Consider the following 24660-nt stretch of genomic DNA (forward strand, 5'->3'; position numbering starts at 1 on the left):
TTTTTTCCCAAGCGGAATGGAGTTTGAATCGGTCGTCCAAATTTGCGAAACGTTTCGAGATTCGATAAGAAGCCTGAGCCTGAACGTTCTCAATCTGATCACCAACAAGATCAACGACATAATGACGCAATGTAGATCCGAGGGTACGATCGATGTGGCAAAAGTCGAGAGCCTCGTCATTCGGTGCCAGATTCTACTGAAGATGAAGTTGCTTCTCCATCGCGAGTCGATCTTCACCCGAGAGTTCTCCAACATCGCCGTCGTCATAGCGAATCTGTGTCACATAAGCCAGATTCCCAACTCCAGGCTCGTTTGCGGTGCCATCAGGTGCGTCCACGACATCGTCGGTCACTTCGACGACTTCCACAACCCGTCCAGGCGAAGACTCTTCCTGAGTGACATGAACGGCACTCCTCCAAACGCTGACACGTCTGTTTTTGATTACTTTCTGGAGCACACAAATAAAGAAAGGTCAGTCAAAATTGATTCTAAGTTTGAGTGGGAACTCATCTTGGGGAGGGGGGGTGGGGAGGCACGCGATTGTTAGTAGACATGTAGTAGAGACCAGTGATTTTCAACCTGAGGCCATTTGGCCTGCTTGTGGTCCTGTATCACGGTCCACAAGGCAGTGTTAACTACTAAATCACGCGCATGTACCTCGTCCATATTCCTTTGCGGAACTTCTAACGAATTGGGCATGTTGGAATGAGCGTATACGTGTTGTGAATCTAAGGTGACGTTTATTTCTGTGAAATGCTTGTTATATGTAGTATTGCCATCTATTTTTCCAACTATGAGTGAAGTGTAATGATTAAATAATTGTATCGTTGTAAGGTCTGTTTACTTTCTGTGTGGCGAGACTTTTTAACGGGGGAAGATCAGCTCACACCTCGAAGTTGGGAATTACAGAAAATCAAGTTCAGCCGACCACCACTGTGGCGCCGGTGGGATTCGAACCCGGGTCCTTACGATGCGAGTCCGTCACTATGACCACTGTACCACCACAGAGGCAGCAGTATTAACTGTAGCACGGGAAACCTGCGGAACTCCGTTTCATGACAAAAACTGACAAAAGTCGTCTTCCTTTACGATATTCCAATACGTCTGGCCACACATTGATAGATAACTCCGACAGTCACAACATGAAAGTCTTCTGGAAGCAAATATTCGTCAAGGAACATGGGGCTAGGCTGGGCGATTGTGTAGCCAGCCTATGCCATCGGTGCTTCATTGCAGCAGGGGAAGCAAAGATTTGCGAATGACTATTGGACCGGGCTGGACACGAGTGTGGCCCTAGCTTGATCAAAAGTCATGATAATTGATGAGGTTTACGCGGCCGTTGTTCCTCAACGCTAGTTGTTGATATCATTTATGGCCATCTTAACACATGGACCTACCTAGGGGCATCTCTTGTGCATAAGGGGCCTCCATGGTATTAAGATCTGTACTATAATTCTCGAGAGTAAATACATTATGTATATTGACAGGCTGAGAATTCCAGCCAGGTAGGAGCCTCGGACTGCTTGGGGGTGTATGATGCTGTCAAGATTGGCTTGGAATCATCTAGTGCCATCTTACCGCACACGTCCCACACCGATCGGGCACCCCAGGTGCATACTAGGGCCTAATGAACGTGAGATCTGGTGGTATGATTTTTGAGAGAAAGCTGGTTATTCAAAGGCCTAGTTCAGCGGTTTTCAACCGGTGCTCCACGGAGCCTCAAGGGCTCCTTGTGCACCCCTCAGGAGCTCCGCGACGACTCGAAGAAAATAAAATGAATCAGTAAATTTGATAGATAAGTAAATAAGAGAGGCCCACAAGATTCTGCCATAAAAATTATGTACATAAAAGAGCTCTTCGGATCAAACAGGGCTCCGCCATAGAAATTATATACTGAAAAGGGCTCCGCGAGTCAAAAAAGGTTGAGAACCGCTGGCCTAGTTAGACACTGTATAAACCTATGATATAGTTTCAATGTTGATAGTAATCGAAATTGTAAATTACAGGATGATCTTCGAGGGTGATTTCAGATTCATCGACATCATTGGCATGAGTGGTAGCGTCAACGATCCCTATCTGTTTGCGATGCGTAAGGATGACCCGGAGCTTCTGTTGTTCTTGCTCAGGAACGGATTCGACTTGTCCCGCTCGGGAATCAACAAAGTCCTCTCGATGTTCTCCATAAACATAGCACTCATCAAGAGTTTGGTTTACGCAATTGGTCACCCAGATCTCAGTCCACGACACCCTAAAGTGAGTCAAGCTGAATCAATGTGTTCTCTTGAATCTTGAACAATTTAAGGGGTCTCCCACCTTGAGAAATGAGGAAATTCTATTCTGCCCTAATAGAAGTATCATCGCAAATGTTATTTAAACATTGATTTAAAATCAAATTTCCGTTGTTGTCTTATGCCAGTACAAAGTTTTATATATTTCCGATACTATACACCTACTACTACTACTACTACTACACACACACACACGCGCGCGCTCTCTCTCTCTTAATTTATTTGCAAATTATCAAAAAAAATATATATTTTTAATATCATTGGATTGGATTTTGGTTTTGTTGGCCCATGAACAAATTTGGTCAAACTGCGGCAAAACAAATGGCCAAATGAGACATTTTAACACCTTCACGTACAACCTGTTGGCAACAGATTTTGATGCTCCCTTTTGACGAATCGATGATAAATCTGTTAATCTTGTCCTGATCTAACCGCACTTTAGAAAAAAGGAAGGCGGGGAGGAAGAAAAAAAAATAGAGAAGAAAAAATAAGAAAAATGAATATAGAAAAGGGGGGAAAAACAATGTAATAGAATAAGTAGTAAGAGTAAGTAGTTAGTAGTAGTTAGATTAAGTAGTTAGAGTAAGTAGTTAGTAGTAGTTAGATTAAGTAGTTAGAGTAAGAGTAAGTAGTTAGTAGTAGTTAGAGTAAGTAGTTAGAGTAAGAGTAAGTAGTTAGAGTAAGAGTAAGTAGTTAGAGTAAGAGTAAGTAGAATAAGTAGTAAATAAGTAGGTAAGAGAGTGTACACTGTAGATTTCTCTTTTTACCCCTGCCTTACGTGTTCTCTTTCGCTCTTAGGGGCCATTCAAGTATTATGTAAGCAGATTTTCAGCCACTTTTGACCACCCCCCCTTGTCAGCAGCAAAAGTCAGCAAAACACTGACTCCCCTCCCCCCTTCAGGCATAATTCGTCAGCAGCTTAGAATATTTCATATCTTCTAAAAGGGGTGGTTGATGACGTAAGCAACCGTCAAAGGCCCTCCCCCCCTTGTCATCAAAAGTCAGCAAATCCGAAACCCCCCTCGATGCTGACGTAATAATTGAATGACCCCTTATATATAGTAGGAGATACATTATATGTGGGGGGGGGGAACTAATAGAATAACAAAAGCATAGAAAGAAAGGGGAGAAAAAAAAAATCAACTCCAGAGAGAGGGAGTTGATCGGGCTACTGTAACGCTTCGCGATGATGAGTAGAGAGGAAAGAAAACAGGGAACTCGATTGAATTTATTTATTTTACTAGCGTTGAGACGAAATATTTCGTCTGTTGCCGTAAAGGGGTTAATAGTTTGCGTGCATGATAAAAATAGCATGAAATGAATACAATTGAATAAAAATATATTCAAAATAAAGAAAAACTGTTCAGTTCACATAAAATGACAAAAAATATTTCAGATCCATTCTTAAATACACTACTTTGGTTATAAAAAAAAGAATTAAATGTTCAAATTTTTAAATTTAAAATTCAATTTTAAATAAGATTGAGTCAACAAAATGCTAATCTTCTTCATCATTTCATGAACTGAACAGTTCTCTTAATTTTGAATAAATTTTTATTCAATTGCATTCATGATTGATGATTGATTTCACGCAATGTTATCACGCGCGAGATGTTAAAAATACATTTTTTTGTTAATTGTTGGAGATTTGTAAAATTTTTGTACTACTACTACCACTTAACCGCACATGCACCTCGTGCATGTTCCTCTACGGAATTTCTAACTAATTGTTACATGCCGCAATGTACGTGTACGTGTTGTGAAACCTAACGTGAACATTTTTATCATTTTTGTTGCACCACGGTCATTTCTTGCACACGGGGTCTAATTAGACTCTCTCTGGGGGCCTAAAATTTATTTCCGATTCCGAATGGCAACCTTTTTTTTTTGTTCTCACCAAGAGGTTGGTGCGCTTCAATCATTGAATAATGATTCAATTGAACAAATTGTTTTCGGATAATTTTTTTTCCTCTATGAAAAATGATAAGTGTTTTGTGCCCGATTGTAAACACTTTCACAATGCCCGATGGTGCGGGACTCCCTGCGGTAGCAATTTTTCTCTGTGGTCATATCACCGTTTCTGTTGCAGCACTTTGTCGGAAAGGTTTTCTGAGAGGCTTGCGAGGAATCTGACGGAGGGCTTTGTTGCTAGATGTGGGGGAAGGCATGACTACTACTACTGCTCAACCACACATGCACCTCGCCATTCTTCTGCGGAATTTCTAACGAATCGGTACATGTTGGAATGTGTGTGTACCGGCCGTTTTAACCGACAGAGTTTAAACCACAATTGCAGGTAAAAGGATTAGAGATCAACACGGATTGGTTAAAATCCTTAATGTAACAATCCGTCTCGATCTCCAATCCTTTCATCTACGACTGCAGTTTAAACTCCATCGGTGAATATGGCCGCACGTGTTGTGAATCTAACGTGAAGTTTGTTTCCGTGTAATACGTGTTATTTGTAGTGCGGCCATCTGCCATCAGTTTTTCTAAATATGAGTGAAGTGTAATGATTGAATAATTTTATCGATGTGCGGGCCTGTTGCTCCCTGCGTGAAACGTTTGTACTGACGTAGAAATACATATACAATTATAGACATATAATCTGACATAGCAATGCATATACAATCAAATAAAGATGCAAAAAATGTGAAATAAATCACGTGTTAAATGATATTTCTGCTAAAAAAAAGCTTATTTACTATGTTAAAAAGTAAGGGGATACCCCTCAAACTTTATAGAGAGAGAGAAGAGATAGGGTGAATATTTTTCAATTCAAACTTCTTCCCGTATGCGATTTTGTTCTTTGTTTTTTGCATATTTCAGATCGAATGTGCTAAAATCATACTCAGATCAGTGGATATGCTGAACCTGCGCGACATGGACGCACTGCTCGGTTCTTTGATCGGTCTCGGCCGGAACGTTTCTTTCGCAAGACAGTTCGTCAAAAGAGCCACCGCGATCGCACCGGAGCTCGAGTGCAGGTACATATCGGCACCGAGCTTGAAACATTTCTGCCGCTGTAAGATACGGAAGGTCCTGATGGAAAATTGGAACCTGCCGCGTGGAATCTACCGCTTGGAAATACCGGTCACCCTCAAAACATACCTCGATTTACTCGATGATTGATGTGTATTCGTTTTTTATTTCGCTATTAGTTACATTGTTATAGATTGATTTCGTGTGTTCCTTGATGAGTGAAGAAATAAGACCTACATAATATACGAGGTGTGCGTGCGACTATCATTTATCGTATGAAAATTTATTGAAGCGCATACAATATAATTAAATACTCATAAAAGTTATAGTGTTACTGTGTGTGTAAAGTACATGGTAGTTATCTCTAATAGATTAGTGTCTGTGGCTCAGTGTTTTCCCAAAGTGGGAAATATCGCCCCCGTTGGGGGTGCGGTCGGAATTATCCGGGGGGTAAAGAAGCGTCGGAAGATGGCACTGAACGTCACACCAAGTCTTTGGGATTTATTGACCTGTGGGCATAGGCGTGTTTAAGGGGGGGGGGGCTTAGCGGGCTGTAGCACAGGGCGGCGAGGTTGGAGGGGGGGGCAAATTTGAGGAATGAGTGGTCGCAAAATTTGTCTTCCCACCTGGTGGTAAAACTATAGAACCGCCTCTGCCCAGACAGCGAGTGAGTGACCGAAAGAGTGATCTAGAGTGTGTGCAAGCGCGTGAATGACCAAAAGAGTGACCTAGAGTGTGTGCAAGCGTGTGAATGACCAAAAGAGTGACACACAGAGTGTGTTTAAGCGTGCAAGCATGTGAATGACCGAAAACGTGACCTAGAGAGTGTTTGAGAATGGGAGTGACCAAAAAACGACATAGAGAGAAAGTGTGAGTATGGGAGTGATCGAAATTCTGAGCAAGTATGTGAAGAACCAAACGTGTGACCTATAGAGTGCTCGAGCATTGGAGTGGGGTGACCAAAACAATGTACATATTATGTGAATGACTAAAAGAGTGACCTGAAGAGTGTGAGTGTGTGTGTGCATGTGAGTGACGAAAAAGAATGGCTCAGAGAAATAGGCGTATTTATAGACGCCTGGGCTAAGTGAGAGCTATGGCCTATGGTGGCAAATCCGAGGAATGAGTCAAGAAAATTAGACCAGCACGAGAGAAGGGCGAAAAGATTCGTGTAGCCCACAGGCTGCAAAAGCATAAAATGCGTCTCTGCCCGCGGGCTTCATGAAAATTTCAATTTCTCCCGCAATGTCCCAAAGGTTAAAGACATCTGGTTTAGATGGTTCTTATTTTGATGCTGCCAAAGCCAAAAATTCAAATTTCACGCGTTCAATGACTCAATGAATTTAAAACCAGCCCTAAATAAAGTGTATTGAACTCATGTTCATACAACCCTATCAGGGGGGGGGGGGGAAAGAAAGAAAAAGATTCTATTTCATAAGACTATTTGATTCAATCTCGCTTACTTCGTTTACTATTAGAACGAAACCTTTTGATGTGTGTGTGTGTGTGTACATAATACGAAAACGTTCTTGAAAGCGCACGAAAATTTCGCTTTGAATTTTCGAATCAGAGCGAAAAAACGACAGTCGTTTTTTCTTTTTTTATTGTCCGTTGGAAATGAAACGCGCAGTTCTCATAGGTGACGACGGCGGTATTGTCCCGATTTATGCATAAAGACGCCTTGCTGATGTGTGAAAATCTAGTGAAAGTCGTAGTTTTTGAAACACACACGCGAAAGTGTCAACGCCCCGCTGATATAGAAATCACAATCTTCTCGAAATACTCCACTTTTATGGACTATTTATTTCTTTTTTTTATTGTGGACCGAAACGAACAGCAGTAATTTACAGAAGTCTCTCCTTAGAAAGCAGGTACAACGCGATACTTTCATAACATGAAAAGTCAAGCATTTACCATCTTCACTTCAAAATATGGAACACAGTTGACAGCACCAGAAGAACGCGAAACAAGCATAAACTCCGGCAACATAAATACGTTAGGGCCGAACATACACTCAGCACACGCATTCCGGCATGTACCAATTCGTTGGAAGAATGTGTATGGGGTGCAGTAGTAGTTAAGTAGTAGTAGTAGTAGTTTGGAGAAGCTTTCTGATATCGAACCGTAATCAATTCGAATGAAAACACTAATTTGAAGCTAAGACCACCCTCGTGTCCAGCCTGAGCCAATACTTACCGAAGTTTGGTCATGGGTCGCTTCACTATTGGCAATGATCGTCAAATGGTAGACTAGAAGGCATTGGAAGTCTGGTCGAAGATGCTGGCCAAGACCTTCCAGCCCAACTCAAGAAAAGCCGCCCTATCCTCCAATCAGTCTGGCCACACATTGGTTGAAGAACGACAACAGTCATAAAACGCGTTGATGTATTAAATCGTTTTGGAACAAATATTCGCCACGAAACATTGAATTCGTCAAGAAATATTCGTGAAAATGGTCGTCTACTTCGTGAATTGTCCAAGAATTTTGGCCAAAGTTCGATTTACAGAACTGATTCAGGCTTTGGCTGGCCAATTCGCGAAGTGGCTGGAAATCCCTGGCCAATGTGCGATGTGCTGATGTAAGACGGTCCTGTAGCCCTAAATCCATGTTTTTTCCATCACCGAAGTGTGATACATGGCTATATACCGTATATATAGTAGCTGCATTAGGTCCATGTGACGAGAGAGAGAAAAGAGAAAAATTTGAGAGAAAATTTATTTATATATGTATATGATAATGTAGACAGTTTTTCAGTAAAATTTAAAAATAAGATTAATACCTCGTGACCGCGATATTATGGGTTGTGTTCAAACATGAACATACATAATTATCCCGAAAAAATATGCCAATTTGGCAATGACCCCGCGTTATGCCTTTTCTTTTCAGACTTTCGCCAGGGATCTCCAGTCACTTCACGATCTGGCTGGCAAAAGCCCGGAATTCAGACATTGTCCGGGTAAATCTACAACAAAATTTTCCACTTAGCTAATTGGCAGATTTCGGACTTTGGCAGTGACAACTACATGATACTGTTCAGGTAAAAAAATCGAGACACATGCGGGACAACCTCGACGACGGAGGCAAACCCACATGCAGCAGCTGGTCCCCTCATTTTCGATATATTCAATATTTTTCAGACTAAAAACTTCAAACTCAAACTCAAAAAACTCCCCACAAGATCCTATTTACTCGGACAACGTACTAGTTAACGAACCAGCTGCAAAATAACAATAATGAAAAAAATAGACTTAGTAAAGATGTAAAAACGGCGGTTGAAAATTCTCATAAAAACCACTGCTAATAATAACAGAAAAGTCCCGATAAAAAATTTCGGGCGCAGCACCCTTTGAAATATCGCCATCAAACCTTGTGAGAATGGGGTTTTCGAGACGTAGGTGCCCCTACCACCTGGGTTCGTCCCCTTTATATTCTTACACGCATACATATTCCACTCCAGTAAGAAGCCAAGGCTCCGGTTTCATCAATACCGTATGAAGAACCTGAGCTAAAAGACAGGTACGCAAACACATCCTATTATATTAACGTCCTCGTTCACACAGGCTGTTCAAAAGGCACGAATCTAGGCCGTAAGAACGGGAGGGGCCCCCCGACTAGGAGAGAAGGCCCGTTTTTTTTTGTATCGTGTACATTTTGCATGATATGCGCAAACCTCCTCTCAACCCACTCTCTTATAGAAAAGACAGCGATCACACACACACCAGCCAGAGAGAGAAAGGAGGGTTTCTTATATAAAAATTTTATTTTATGTAGGGTGCACTTCCGCGGTGCAGGAGGCGGATGTAGATTAGGTAAATCGGTTTTTCAGCTTCGGCGTTTTGTTACCCGATTTATTTTACCCCCCTAACTATTCAGTCACCTCCCTCCCATTTTTATAACTTACATCAAACAAATTCGAGTGGCGATAAAATAATCCATTGAAATTCGACGAAGGGTATTGGATAAGATGGAAGGGACCCAACGAGTCAAGAATGACATCTCGTCTTTTGTAATCTTCATGGGAGAGTTACTGACACGGTTCCCTAAATTTTTTTTTTCTTTCTTTCTCCTTGGACATGGATCAAGCGTATGGATGTCTGAAGGTTAGAAGAAGATTATGAAGGCGGAATTAAGCCGCTTCCGCTGATCCCGCATGACAGCAGAGTGTCATGCCGCTTAATGCGATCACACAGGGATTTTGATAAAAATAACCGAATGATAACTATATCTGCAAAAATCTCATTTGTAAGTTCGGTGACCATACATCCCGTTTGGCCAAATGGGACGTATGGTATATGGCTATTGGTAAAAGTCCTCTTCAACTGCTTACTTTCCCACATAACTGCTTGCAAAATGTTCAATCGCTCCGTTTTTTTTTATTCTGAGACTGGGGGTGGGGGGGGGAGAGTTCTTTTTTCCCCTTTAATCTAAAAGCTAAAATCCTGCATGCTTTTTTATTCAGCCATTGTGAGCATAGGCGGAGATAGACCTGGAAGTCTGAGGGGGGCACGGTCATTATTGCTGGGGGGGGGGGCAAGATCATGATGATGACAATTCATATATGCATTATATACATTAGATCAGTCGACTCCACCTTTGACGCTGACCTCACGCCCCCCCCCCCCGTATCTCCGCCTATGATTGTGAGGCGTTACAATGAAACTGTCTAACGTACATCATGAATTATTTTTTTTTGATACTATACGTTTCATAGATCCCTTGAGAAAGCCTCTCGGAAAAAGAAATTTGAATCTGGTCAACAGAAAGGACTGATCAAGAGAACTGAAGGAAAAGGGTTTTATTTCTTGTATATATTTGCCTTCTCTATAGGAAGGCCATTGCGAAAGCAGCTCCATACGTGCGAAAAAGTCCCACGCACAAGTATGGTGACCATGCATCCCGTTTGGTTGAACAGGACGTATGGTAAACGGGCATTGATAAAACGGGATGGTTGCAAAATGTTTCAATGGTTCCATTTTTTTTATTCTATTCTAAAACGGGACCTTTTTTCCCATTAAGCTAAAATTCTGCAATTTTGTCATTCAGCCATTGCCAGGCATTAGAATGGAAATATGCCTAATCTATATCATATATTCGATATTTTTCTCAATGTATTATAATATGTTTAATAGATTGGATCCTTTGAGAAAGTCTCTCTTGGGATAAGAAATTTGAATCTGGTCAACTGAAAGAAAGTGATCAAGAACTGAAGGAAAGCACTTTTTTTTCGTCATGCATTTGCTTTCACTTCATGTACATGCAACACATTATGTACGGAAATGTTTGTCTACCGGGGGGGGGGGGAAGGAGAATATATTCTATCCTACTACATAATAGTCCGGCAGCCTGATATACGAATAACGTACAAGAGAAAAATTTAATTTGGTTAAAAATCTTAGCTTTAAATACTAAAACTTTCGACTAAAAAATCTATAACATTATCCGATAGTCCCGATAACTAAAACGGATTTTTCCCATATTGGTCCATGCCATTCTTTGTAAAAGTGATAACAATACTCAAATGATAACATTATCCGTGATCCTAATAAGTGATGTAACTATTCCTTGCTTGGTTGTTACACATGTTGAACTTTATGCAATTGCTTTTGCACTTGATTGACTCCCCAGGCCAGTGTTTCTCAAAGTGTGTGTCACAGCTCCTAGGAGCGTCACCAGCGTTTACCAGAAGCGTCACAGCGAGCTGGAGATCTTGTTTATTTATGCTTTGAAATGGCTCTTTTTTTATGGGGAAAATATCTACCAAACTGTGTTCTGGGGGAGTCATAGATGAACCATGAATTGTGCAAGGGAGTTGCGGGGACAAACGTTTGAGAACCACTGCTCTAGGCAAATAGGGCTCGAGCCCTAGGGCCATCACTTTTTGTTTTGTCGTGCTAAAAATTTGCTATAGAAGGACCCATGAAAAGCCTAACTTGTGGAACCGCCGAAGATCCCGTACTGGGGAGGAAGGCGATCCAGCATCGGGGGGAGGGGGTGCATAAGGTAAAATAAGCACTCGAGGGTACGCCTCAGCAGGGCCGTCTTAAGAGTATCATGGGCCCCCGGGCCAAGTGGTTTTTCGGAGGCCCTATCTGGTAAATCCTAGATAATTTGAACTGGATTTCATTTTTGTGAGGCCCCTCTTCTCTTGAGGCCCCCGGGCCGTGCCCGGGTGGGCCCATGCGTTAAGACGGCACTGCGCCTCAGCTCAAATAGGCCTATGCTTGTTCAGTCAGGCCAAAGCCCGGAATCGAGTTGATCCAGGCAATGCCCAAATTTCAGGCTTTGGCCAGACCCTACATGTTTACGAGTGAAATGAATCTAACTATGAGTGAAGTATAATACTTATTCAATCATTACACTTCACTAATTTAGAAAAATTGATTTCAGATGGCAGTACCACACATGACAAACTTCAAGAACACGAACATTCCGGCATGTACCAATTCGTTAGAAATTCCGTAGAGTAGTGTTTACGAGGTGCATGTACGGTTAAGTGGTAGTAGTTGTAGAGTTTCAGAAACATTGGTCACACACACACACACACACACACATTGGAATTTAAAATACAAAGCTACACTCCGTTTATATGCCACGATATATTCTGCAGTAAACAATCACTCCCATAATTACCCCTCAGTTGAAAATTATTCCTATGATTTGCTACTGCACTGAAAAATATCAAGACGCGTATGAATTTCATAAATATTTTGAAACTGTTGAAATATATGAAACAGTTCTTTTACATAGCAATATCATACAATTTTTTCAAGTTCCCTTTTCCCCCCCTCATTTAAATTCACACCTGAACCTTGCGATTTTCAACGTGTGGGGGCATCCAAATAAATTGGGGAAAAAAGGGTGCCTTTTATGGTTTGGGAGGGGAAGATTGGGGGGGAACCCTCTCTGATGTGGGTACACACAGAATAGGGCAAGAGCAGGTAGACAAACACATCCTATTCAACAGCCCCGACCGACCCCATTCCCAAAGAATAAATTTTCTCCAACCCCTCAGATACAAATACTCACTATTATTACCATTATTATTACTACGTATTTCGGGGGAAGGATTTTAAATTTCTAATTCCGTTTTTTACAACTTCCGCTGAAGTCAAGGTTTGAAAAATTCGAGGAGAAATTTCAAGGATCTATTTCCCCGCACCTTACTCGAAGAAAAGGGGCATCTCCTGAGAAATAGGTCCCTTTGGCCTCAACTTTTTCTTTTTATTACCCCAGAATCCGTATACTGGGGCCTCCTCACCTCAACACTAGGATCGTAAATAAAAAAATACATACGTATGTGCGCGTATACACATTTCTCTCTCCAAGGAAATTTTTTTAGGACTTTCTTACTTTATTCTACGGTTTTTTGTGTGTGTGTGTGTTGAAAAAGGGAGAAGTTGACACAGTTTGAGGAGCGCTGTGGTTATAAACGTCTCCGGGGACGCTATTAAGGTTTAATATGGCTCATTTACATTTTTACTGCTTCGAGTTGGTGGGCTGGTTCCCCCCGCCAAGCATTAACCCGAACAATAAGGCTCGGTGAGTGATGGCAGCCGTGAATAAATTTTTTGCCTTAAAGTCTTGTTTTAGGAACAGGAAGTCGTAACAGATTTTTGTGGCCATATTCCTCTCTCCTCGGTCAATAAAGTTGTCGAGGAAAAGATAAATTCGGATCAGAACGAATGATCAAACGCCGTGGGTTTTTTTTCCCTTCGACGCCGGTCGTACAGGATACGCCGGCACCAGGCCACTCCTGGATACAGGAAATGTTTGCGCAGTATTCGCAGATAAAGAAAAACCTTAAATTTTATAACTAGAAAATATGTGAAATTGTTTGTGGGGGGTATTGGGAATCTATATTCAAATTTCAATAGTTTTGTATTTCCACTGGTAAAAGAATACCGATTTCTTTTCTTTCTGTTTGTTTTTTTTGCCAAAAATGAAAATTTGAAAATTTATATGATAGGAAAACGTATCAATTTTCCTCAAGATTCGAATAATTCGTTGATATGTATCCTCTAACCTCAATATTTCTGCTTAAATAAAAGCACATATTACCTAGAAATCATTTACAGTTGCTACCCGCGTATCTCATTCTGAACTTCCAACGTGTACCAGGGTTCCCAAAAGCTATTGGCAATTAGTAATGGTTTCTGTTAGAGCAGCGTTTCTCAACCTATGGGTCCGCGACGGTGGTGCAGGTGGTCCGCAGGATGACTTGATTATTTTAATTCTAACTAAATGAAACATATGACATGAATGTCGCTCTCCACTTGTTAATACAAGATATACAGAAGACTGGATGGTGTGAAGATATTTATTATTTGAGATGTTGATTTTTTAAGGAAGGAAAAAAAAAATATATATATACGGCATATATACGCTCTAGCGAAGGAAAATCTCTGTCTCCTCTGTAGCTTAGTGGTCAGAGCACTCGTCCGGCAATCGAGGGACCCGGGTTCGACTCCCGGTTGAGGCAGAGATGAGTTTTTTCCTTCCTTAAAAAATCAACATCTCAAATAATAAATATCTTCACAACATCCAGTCTTCTGTATATCTTGTATAAATGAAACATGTTTTTATATTGGTATTAGTAATAAAAAATCTTGTGGTTTCAAATAAAAACTAGACATTTATACTTAGGATAACCATATCTAATCGAAGGAAACACTGAAAATCGTAATAATATTAGAATTAGTATGTATAATACTATTATACATAAGAAACTTCAAGGGTTCCCTAGATCATGGATATCACATCAATCAAAAACCGGTCACCAATTTTAATTGAAGAATTATAACTGTTATGTTTTTTATATGATAGGTGGCAGCAGAAGTTCCAGTTCAATGATGTTAATAATTTTGAAGAGTAATTTCAATTCCTGTCTAACATTTTAAGTGTTCGTTTGAAAAGCGGGATATATTTTTTAATGAAAAATAGAGGAAATAACTCTATTTTTTAATTTTAACTAAAAGAAAAATCTAAAACTTGAAAGAGTGTTTTCACTCTTCAATGAAATTTGGAGGAGTAAGTAAAATCGAATTTTGATGCTTGAATCATGTCAACACTCTTTCATGCTACGACTACTACAACCATTCAGGCACCTCGTACACTTTCTTCTGCTGAATTTCTAACGAATCGGTACATGCCGGACTGCGTGTTCTGAATGCATGTGTAGTCCCTACCTTACTTATGTTCTCGGAATTGATCTTGTTTAAGGTTATTGATTGTGCTGCCATTTGTCTTCGTTATTTTGAAGCGAAGGTAATAAATCGTTGAATTTTCATGTTATATAAGTATCGTGGGGAAGATCTGTCTTCGGTGAAGAAATTCGCATTCGCTCCTCGAACTTGTAAAACCACAGAAAATCAACTTCAGCCGACCACCACTGTGCCGCGAAGAAGGGCTGGATCCTCACGATGAGCAGCTTTGACGCAGTGGAACCACAGAAAAGCTCTCAACGGAACACCAACCCAACATTTCTCTTTCAAGAGACTATGGTGTAGTCGCAAGAGATCCTAGGTTCTCTGTAATCATTGTTAATCATTGAGGATCATCACTAAGAAACCATATAAACATATGACCACTTAAAATTACCAAAACATTTACTGATAAAAAAATGTAATTGACTAGAAAACTACAGATGAATTGCCGTTACACAGTGTGCCACAGAAAACAGGCAGACCTTCAACACGACACTTTCATTAAATGAAAATTCTGGCATTTGTCATTTTCACTTCTAAGTATTCAAAATGACAGCACTGGTATAACACGAAAAACAATCATAATTCTCACATCATAAATACGTTTGTGCCACACATATGCTCAGAACACTCATTCCGGCATGAACCGAATCGTTAGAAATTCCGCAGAGTAGAGTGTACGAGGTGCATGTACGGTTGAGTAGCAGTTATACAGTTTTAGTAACTGTTATGCTTTTTATAACAGCTGAAAACACAAGTTAACTGAACTCATCCATTTTCACCTCTAATATATTATGTAATATAACGCCTCACAATGGCTGAACAAAGGAAAAAAATTGCAGGATTTTAGCTTAAAGGAAAAAAAAACTGTTTTAGAATTTAAAAAAAAAACGGACGATTGAATATTTTGCAACCAATTATGCAGGAAAGAAACACATTTTATACCAATACCCGTTTACAATTTGTCTCATTTGACCAAACGGGATGTATGGTTATCGCACTTACAAACGGGATTTTTTTCGGATACAGTTATCATTTAGTATTCTCATCAGCCGCTGTGGTGGTCGAGTGGTCATTGTTATGGTGACGGACTCGAATCCCACCGTCGGCGTCGCCGCAGTGGTGGTCGGCTGAAGTTGGTTTTTTGTGGTTCCCAACTTCGAGGTGCGAATGCAAGCCGATCTTCCTGGTAAAAAGTCTCACCGCAGAGAGGCACAGGCCTACAACGGTAATATCTACAAACACTACACTTCCCTGATAGTTCGAAAAATATGTGGTAGATGGCAGCACTATCACAAGCATTACACAGAAACAAGCTTCACGTTAGGTTCACAACACGGGCACCCATATTCCAACATGTACCAATTCGTTAGAAGTTCCACAGAGGAATATGGATGAGGCGTGTGTGTGTGTGGTTTAGTAGTATTCTTATCAGAAACCCCGAGTCCCGATGTGATCAGATTGAGCACTACTAATCTTTTTTCTTCCGGGATATGCCTTTATATTGGGTTACTGTATTTTGGTTATATTTGCCATCCATATTTTTTATGGGCATCTTTTTCCAGCCACCACGTTGAGCAATTTGCCTGTTGTGGTCTTTGTGTTTGTATAATTGCTCAGGCATGCCACTTAATTGTAATAACAATTTTACATGATTTCAAAATTCTAATTATCATTTATATCAACAAATGGAAATGTATAACACATATTAATAAATAAATATTAAACTTGAAAGAGTTGGACAGCTGTATCAAACAGCTGATTACACAAGGCTCGACGGGGCTCGTCATCGCAATCATACGTCTGATAAAGTCATGCGGAGCTTGCCCCATGTTGCCTTTTCGTGACTATCTCATTAGCATTGCTATTCGATGATGTTGGGAAAGGAGTGAATACCAGCCTTTGTTGAAATGCGATTGAAAAAGCAGCTTCCGTCTGCGTATAATGATACTTTCGATCTTGCTGGGGTTTTTTTTCTACCTTGCTTAGACGAAGGAATGCAGCAGTGGAAAGTCGTGTGTCTCTCGATGCCTTTTGAATAGCTTGCAATCATAATTTCTGATTGCGACGAGGAAAAGAAATTTTTCGTTGATGAATCAAAGGACTGTCCTCCATGATTCAGAAACCGAGTTCAACGCTCTCGATCGAAAACCACTAAAGCAACAAATGCTAGAAGACCTCAATGTTCAGAAATATGGGTCATCGTGCTATTGCGTCATACTAGCACAACCAAACCACACTTGTTTTTTGGCTCCTGCTTTCTCGACACGCCTTTGACAAAGTTCGTTTTGTGGGATTTCATTCATCTTTCCATTCGCTATTTAGTTACTCTTCGTGTTTGTTAGAAATCTCTCTACGTGAGGTATAACTAACAACACACAGATATTGTTGGTTATCACCTTCATAACATATTATTATTCCTTAACTAACCCTACCGATAGTCTCTGGGGTATTTCCTCGCCATTACCAGAGGAAAAAAAATCACTTTTCTTTTACGTTGCTGCTCTACAAAATTGCGATAGTGTTTCTGAGAATCCTGTGGTGTAATGCATGGTTATACTACTAGGAAAACAAAATGTACTCGTATCTCCACCATTATACAATTTCTGCATAGTAATGTGGTTGATGTATTACGTTGTTCGTGTAATGTATGGTAAAAATAGAATTGCGAGAAAAGTAATTTGGAAAAGAGAGGAATCTCTCGGGTTGCAAACAAGGTATCAAACCCAGAATTAACTGAGTTATTCAAAAGATTTTAGAGGATTGAAAAATGTCTAATGCTATTGACACGTGAATGAAAAAATCTTTCTCTAAATGTCAAGGATCAATCAAATCGAATTCTATTCGTATTTATGTGACTCTCAATTTACAAAAGGAGAAATCTCATTCACTGAGATTGCTGATATCTTCTTGTAAAGTGTCATTTGGAAATTGGAAAACGACTTTTATTGAAACGTGTTCAATGATTTCAAATCAGGGGAAATTTTTCTGTAAAGTGATAACCTCTTTTTGAGTACAAGGTATTTGTAATTAAACGGACAGTATCCAGAGTTATTTGTTTGTTGCTCGATCTAAAACTGGAATGATACCAAACTCGGTACAGCTGGGAGTGATAACGATATGGGAACAAGGATTCACAGATTCTCGAAAACAAATTTCAGTTCCAAATATCGCCAAAAGGGGGAAAATGGGGAGCTTAAAAAAAAAAGAATCTGCGCGGTCGCTTCGATTTTGTGTTGGACTTCTTCATGAGGACTATGAATCATGAGGATCCAGGTTCGGACCCCGTTGGTGGCACAGAGCTAGTTGGTTAAAAATGGTTTTGGCCAAGCATATACATACACAACACGTTCCGGCATGTACGTATTTGTCAGAAGTTCTGCAGAGGAATGTGTATGAGGTGCATGTCCGGTTAAGTGGTCGTAGTAGTGTGATAAGGAGTTACAAGGAAAGATAACTGAATATAAGAAAGACGAAAAATTTTCTTTAATGATTAGAAAGCTGTAAAACCACAACTGGTTTGCGCGTAGGTGAGATATTAAAAAAAAAGAAGGAAACGTTTGGTAACGTCCTTATGTGTATTCTCGAAGGGCAATCCAATCAGGGGCGTATGTAGGATCGACCATTAGAAGAGGCACAAAAGCCTTAGCGGGTGTGGGTCACAATGCATTTCTTGAAGAGAAATTTTTAATTCTTAGCCTTCAGATAGCATTGAAATTGATTACTATAATATAGCCTATAAAGCAGGCATCTTCAACCCATTGCTCGTGAGCATCACGGTGCTCCCTGAAGTACCTAGAGTGCTCAATGCTCATGTCCGATTTCATGCTTGCGAGCACTAAATCAACGTTCCAATTAAACAACTTGGAGAAATTGCATTCAAGGATTTGAAGCATCAGCATTTCATTCGTTCGTACTTCAAACTTGCCGCAAGGGTGCTTGCTCTTCTTTGGATGATAAGTACAGGCAGTGCTCGCGACTGGAAAAAGGTTGAAAATCCCTGCTATATAGAGGTATTTTATTCCTTCCGATATTTAAATAAAATAAAAAAGTATTTTCCTGTATGAAAAATAAATTTTCGATCGTCTGGGGGGGGGGGGCAGGAATGGCTTGTGCAGCCCCCCCCTCCCGGTTACGTCTTTGATCCCAGTATGCGTTAGGAGGTGGAGGGCAGAGCTGACGAAATTTTGCTGAAAGGGGGGGGGGATAAGCTTTGCCTTTTTCTGTTTTTTTCATATAAGTGGCAAACAGTAACTTTTCATGTCATTTGATGATGTATTTCAAACGAGTGTCGTAAAAATTTTAACCTCGGATATAACGATGAAATTTCTCAGTCACTTGAGTGCCGTTATAACCAAGTTTGGATCACATTTTTGGAGAATTTCCACCTTATTTTGATAGTTTTACGTAATAATTTTTCCTTCACGCACAAGATAATTCAAGAAATATATTCAGGTACTTGCCAATACCATCTCATGCTATGGGTGAATTTTGAGGATCATGTGGTTTTTATTGACGAGGAAAAAAAGCACCAAACTTACTTTTTCCTCCCTTACGATGACTTCATTTTGCGGTAGAGGTAATATATAAGTATAAAAAAAATCGTTGTAAAAATTATTTTTGACACGTAGTTGTCTACTGGCGTCTGGAAGTCGCCATTTTCACCGAATTAGTAGCAAGAAAAGTCAATGGGTTAGTTGCGTCTGTGTAAGAAGAGTTCGTTCTCCTTTGTTTTCTTCATGGAATTGGCAGCTAGTGCTGTCTTAAGGCACGGTACGGGAGCCTTAAGAGAAGAGGAGGAACCCTTGAAAAATGAGATCTGGTTGAAATTTTCGAGAATTTTCCTGGTAGGCCTCAGAAAAACCCCTTGGCCATGTGGCCCATGATGCTCTGAAGGCGGCTCTTCATACAGCTTCATGTATAATTGTGAGATAGAATCGAGATTTACTAAGACTTGATGTAATGTCCCGTGGCAGGTTTTTGAAAAAAAATCTGGAGAAATTTTTCAATAAAAAATTTGAGATGTAAAAGTTGTTGCTTCATTAGATGGGCAAAATACCTACGTGCTGGTAGGCTTCATTCGATGCGTTGCATGTCATGTGTAGAGTCAATTTATTCGAGCAATTAACTGTCTCTAGAGCAGTGTTTCTCAACGGCCGGGCCCTGGCATCAGTCAAACCGGGCCGTGAGTGATTCATCTTTTAATTCTTCCCCATTTATTTCCCATAGTCGTGTTTATGAGACCGGGCCTTTCAATCGAAAAAAAATACTCAACCGGGCCGCGGGCTTCCAAAGGTTGAGAACGACTGCTCTAGAGCATAAAATTTTGTTCCTCTCTTCAATATTACTATTCTAATTTTTCAAAACGTTTCTGTCCTTTTCTTTTCTCAGAAATGCCTTTGACATGGAACTCAAGAGAAGAATTCAAGACTACTTACTCATTCCACATTGTGCGAATTCATAGTTTGAACTACCCAAATTGTCGATTAATTCCGAATTTTCTTACAGAACTCAGAAACGGGAGGTCAACTGAACTCGCGTTATAAGTGCTAGAAATTCCTTTTTTAAAATTGAAGGAAGTTTACTTGAACCAGACGCATATTTTGCGAAATAATCACGTACGAGGATCTAGTTTATGCAGGGGAGAAAATATTGGTTTTTAAGCTCATAGTACGCACGGTGAAAGTATAAACAAAATTACGATCAATTTTCGCTTCAAACAGAGTAAATTATCGAGATTTCGTAGAGAAGTAGTGAAAACAAAATTTTCGCATTTATTTTTCGACGGAATTTATGAATTTCGCATTTATCGCATGTAGTTCGTAAAAACGAAAACTACGTATCCGTACACATGATGTAAAATGTTAAAACGTACTGGATTATTGGAAATATTTTTGCAACTTCCTAAAATTATTGTTCTTTTGACCTTTGCAAGGCTTTCTTCAGCGATTGATAAATAAGTAAAATATTATGTTAAGCTGTTCTCAATACCTACGCCACACATTGTACATTGAAAACTATTACATAGATTCAAATACGATTCATACTGGCACTGTTCTTATGACAATCACCTATGCAATAAATCGAAGCTTTCAAAGTACACTAAAAATGATTTTACATATCTTCGATACATAGATATACATATACACATTGTACTTCTGCATACTGGAAAAATTTCTCCCTCACGGGGTAAAAATCCATTAATACATTAGACAAATACTTGCTTTTTAAGTACTGCTCATGCTAACCTATTTCTTCACTTCCATGAGAAAAAAATCAATGATTAAATATATAATTGTATTGGCTATCGATACATTGGTGACTCATAACTTTCAATATCAATGACTTAAATAGCATCTACCCTGAAGAGTTCTCGCTTTCACAGAAACCACCAAAGAAAATAATAAATAATACAAATTTCCTTATAATGTTAAAATTAGAAATGACGGCGAATGGCAAATATTCCTTTTGTGACGGAAGAAAAGAATTTCTGTTTTTCAGTCAATTGTCTGTCTCCTCATAGAGAGTAGGCAGACCTTCAACACGACACTTACATAAGATGAGAATTTAGGTATTTTTGTCATTTTCACTTCAAGATTCAGAAGACACATGGCAGCACCAGTAGAACACGGAACAAGCATAACTAACAATATATAAATGAGGAGCTTATTTTCAAAAAAGGTAACATTTCCACATTTAACTGAATTTACAGTAGAAGTGTTTGAAAAACATATTCCTCTCCGGAATGGACTGCTTTACAAAAGTGGAAACAGCACAGCAGGTAGCACAGCAGATAGGACAAGTGGAAGAAAATCCAAATACCATGTTGACAAGTGGAAACTAATTGAAAAAATAAATTTTGAAAAGTGCAAAAAAAAGAAATGTTTCCCTTTGAATAGGAACTCCTCAAATACGTTAGGAGCCCTGCATATACTCACAAACGACACTTCACTGCGCTTAAATAATGCGTTAAAAATTCCGCAGAGGAATGTTTGTTGAATTTTGTACGGTCAAATACAATAGATTGAAAGATACAGTACAACTCGGTTATAACGTAAATAATTCGAGAATGCTCTTGCAGAGAGGAGGCAGACATACATCACAATACTTCTTACATAACATAAAAATCCAGGAATTTGCCAGTTTCACTTCAAAATGTGAAAGACAGAGGGCAGCACCTATCTAATACGTAACAAACGAAACTCTGACTATATAAATACGATAACATTAGAGCCACATGTATACACACATACAACACGTTCCTTCATGTAACTAATTCTCCTTCTTGTGCAAGCTTTCAGTCCGCGGTGCCAATTCATAAAACATTAAACAACAGTGTTCAATCTTTCAATTCTTCTCGAAATTTCATGCCTAGGCATTGCAGTTTGTCTGAGAGCAAGTATTTTCCCTTTTCAATTTCCAATAAATATATTGTCTTTGGCCAACTTCACACTTTAACAACAACAAAAAAATTCGATTCCACAGCGCATGACTGATCAAAACAGTCTCGTCTGTTACGGAAACATGAGAAAAATGCTAAAGTTTCTCTCCCCCCCCCCGGACCTCAGAAAACGCGTGTACGTGTCTTTCTACTTTTCCCAGGTTTTGACCTTTACTGTAATTTGAACAATTTTTTTTTCTGCATCAGTGCCACCCTCATTAAAATTACTTTCACTGGCACTGGAAAATGTTTAGATGCACTTGAAAATATCGATACCAAATTTACATCCACAAGTTTTCGACATCCATGACGATTTTTCGATTGCCCTTAAACTTTTTCCTACCAGCTTGATAGCAAAATAAGCGGCGATCCAACCAGCTGTAACTTTCCAAAAGTGAAAATTTCCACATTCATGCATAAGGACGAAATGATCCGAATTGTGTTGTGTGTGTGTGAATTAAACGTAATTTCATTACAAAAACAGAAATAATTAATCAAAAAATATTTTCGAAATTTGTGAAGGGAATGATTTCAGAACAATTAAAAATCTTCTATTATTATTTGCAGCCCAGGTTTTTACTCGAGGGCCGTGTTTGGCCCCAAACCGTTAAGACACCACTGTTCATCGATACATATAATCATTTTAACAGACAGCTATTTCCGATAGTGAACCAAGATCGCTGTGCGGTCGTGTGGGGCATAGTGCTGGACTCTCATCGTAAGCATCCAAGTTCGAACCCCGTTGACGCACAGTGGTGGTCAGCTTTAGTTGGTTTTCTGCAGTTTTCCAACTTCTATGCGTGAATGCAAGCCGGTCTCATATTTAAAAAAATAGTCTTTCCACAGAGAGCAGGCAAACCTACAACACGGTACTGACTTAGCATGAAAGTTCCAGCATTTCCATCTTACTTCAAAATATGCACGGAAAGATACCAGCACGAAACGCGAAACAAGCACAATTTTAACAACATAAATACGGTAGGGAGTGACATATACGCTCAGAACACACTTTCCGGCATGTACCAATTCGTTAGAAATTCTGAATAATAATGTGTACGAGGTGCGTGTAAGATTAAGTAGTAATCAGTAGTGAACGAAGAGAATTCTGTTTATGGGCCATGCAGACTTTAAATGCAGAGAAATGCTGGTACTTGAACTTTGCAAGGGCGGCTATTCAAAACCTTCATAGTCCCTAATATCGTGGATGTTAAGCGATATTTTAGTATCTACAACGTCGTTGTTTCTGACAGAAGGCAAAAGGCTGGACGAAGAGAGCACATAAACTACTACAGCAGTTTTGCTTCTAACTTCTCTAATGTTAACTTGAAAAAATTGTTCTGTTCGTGTTATGTATCGGTGGCCGATACATGCTAAATTTTTGAATTTTTTTATATTTTTTTTAAGGATACAGTATAAGCAGTATTGCCGATTTTGGATTTTTTTTTGTGAAATTTACTTACGGCTCACCAAATGGTAATTGAAAACATGTATTTTTTGAAATAGAAATTGTAAGGAACTCGTTCTGGGCGATTTTGTTTCACCCGAGAGATGAAATGGATATACTGTACGTAGTTTTTTCGATTTATTTTATGGAAGTTCAATTTGAAACAAAAATCCATCTCTCAGTTTTACGCATAGCTGCGGCTTTATCACCACAGCTGTTTAGTGATAGTTACTCCCGAGATAATCACCACAGTACGAAATGAAATGACAGCTCGATCACCTGGACCGAACCCCTCCGATATCTTAGACCTTTACGAGTAGAATCCATTGTCAATGAGCTATCAAAAGCGTTTCTTTTCCATCTTTCACAAAAAAAAAGTAGAATTTTTTTAGATGATTGCTTTTTTTTTTTGTCAAACGTAAAGAAAGGAAAAAAATCATAAGTTTTTTTTCGCCACTCATTTTTGCTAGAAAACTTTTAGGTTGTCAGTATCGTTTCACAGTCCATCAACCAAGCAGAGAATTAACTTGTCTCTAACCCTTCTTTATTTTATTTTTTGCTTTTTGTATCATCTCCCCTCATACATGTAAACCCTTTGTTCATTTCCAATTTTTTTTTTTAATGTTTACTGAAAGGTACATTACACATATATTTTTTTCGGCCGGCCTGGTTCTTTTGTTAATTCGTATTGCTGCTTTTTTACGCGCTGCTGACGTCTTGGCAAGTTATCCAACACTCTTTTCTCTTCTGGGAAAGAAACTCGCTAAACAGAGAAGAAAAGATTTTTTTTTTTAATTATCTTATATATTTGAACTATCTCTGATACTTGCATTTTTCTTTTCTTATCTTATCGTCTTTGCTTTGTTCTTTATGTCCTTTGCGTCTTTGGTCTTCTCAACTGCTCTTCTTTACAAGTTCTTGACATGTGTCTTTTGAGTTTCTTTTACGCTCTAACTTTCAGCCGCTGTTTCGATTGAACTTTTATTTTATTTTATTTTTTTAAATGAAACTTTCCCCATTTTATTCCAGCTTTTTTTTCTTCTTCTTATCAATTCTTTCATCTATGTTTCTTTTTATTTCTTTTCTTCGTCTATGTTTGCTCCGTTTTCATGAGTTACAAAATACCAAACTCGAGACAACTGTTCAAACTGCTGTAGTTTCCCCGAATTCTACTACTTTATTTTATTTTATTTTTCTATCCTCGTTTAGTTGAAAGGAATGTGGTATGTTATATATATATACACACGCACACACACTACACCGGCTGAAAACTTTTCGTTTGAAGTATGAAAGCCTTTTAAA

General features: G+C 39.3%; 1 protein-coding gene across 1 annotated transcript; it reads left to right on the plus strand.

Annotated features, from left to right (window-relative positions):
- The first annotated feature begins 2012 nt into the window (after positions 1–2012).
- stops (SOCS domain-containing protein stops) lies at positions 2013–5595 on the plus strand. Its single transcript, XM_089231806.1, has 2 exons — positions 2013–2253; positions 5118–5595. The coding sequence occupies exons 1-2, from the start codon at positions 2050–2052 to the stop codon at positions 5418–5420; spliced, it is 507 nt and encodes a 168-aa protein (XP_089087932.1). The 5' UTR covers positions 2013–2049; the 3' UTR covers positions 5421–5595.
- The last annotated feature ends 19065 nt before the right edge of the window (positions 5596–24660 follow it).

This window comes from Pholcus phalangioides, unplaced genomic scaffold (assembly GCF_987345545.1).
Source record: "Pholcus phalangioides strain wild (caught in Gottingen) unplaced genomic scaffold, Ppha-v1.0 ptg000004l_1, whole genome shotgun sequence".
In the NCBI taxonomy this organism is placed as follows: Eukaryota; Metazoa; Arthropoda; class Arachnida; order Araneae; family Pholcidae; genus Pholcus; species Pholcus phalangioides.

Excerpts from the sequence above, each read along its gene's own strand:
- stops (XM_089231806.1), top strand. The coding sequence starts at position 2,050 with ATGAGTGGTAGCGTCAACGATCCCTATCTGTTTGCGATGCGTAAGGAT. Across the intron at positions 2,254-5,117 it reads TCAGTCCACGACACCCTAAA|ATCGAATGTGCTAAAATCAT; the intron begins GTGAGTCAAGCT and ends TGCATATTTCAG.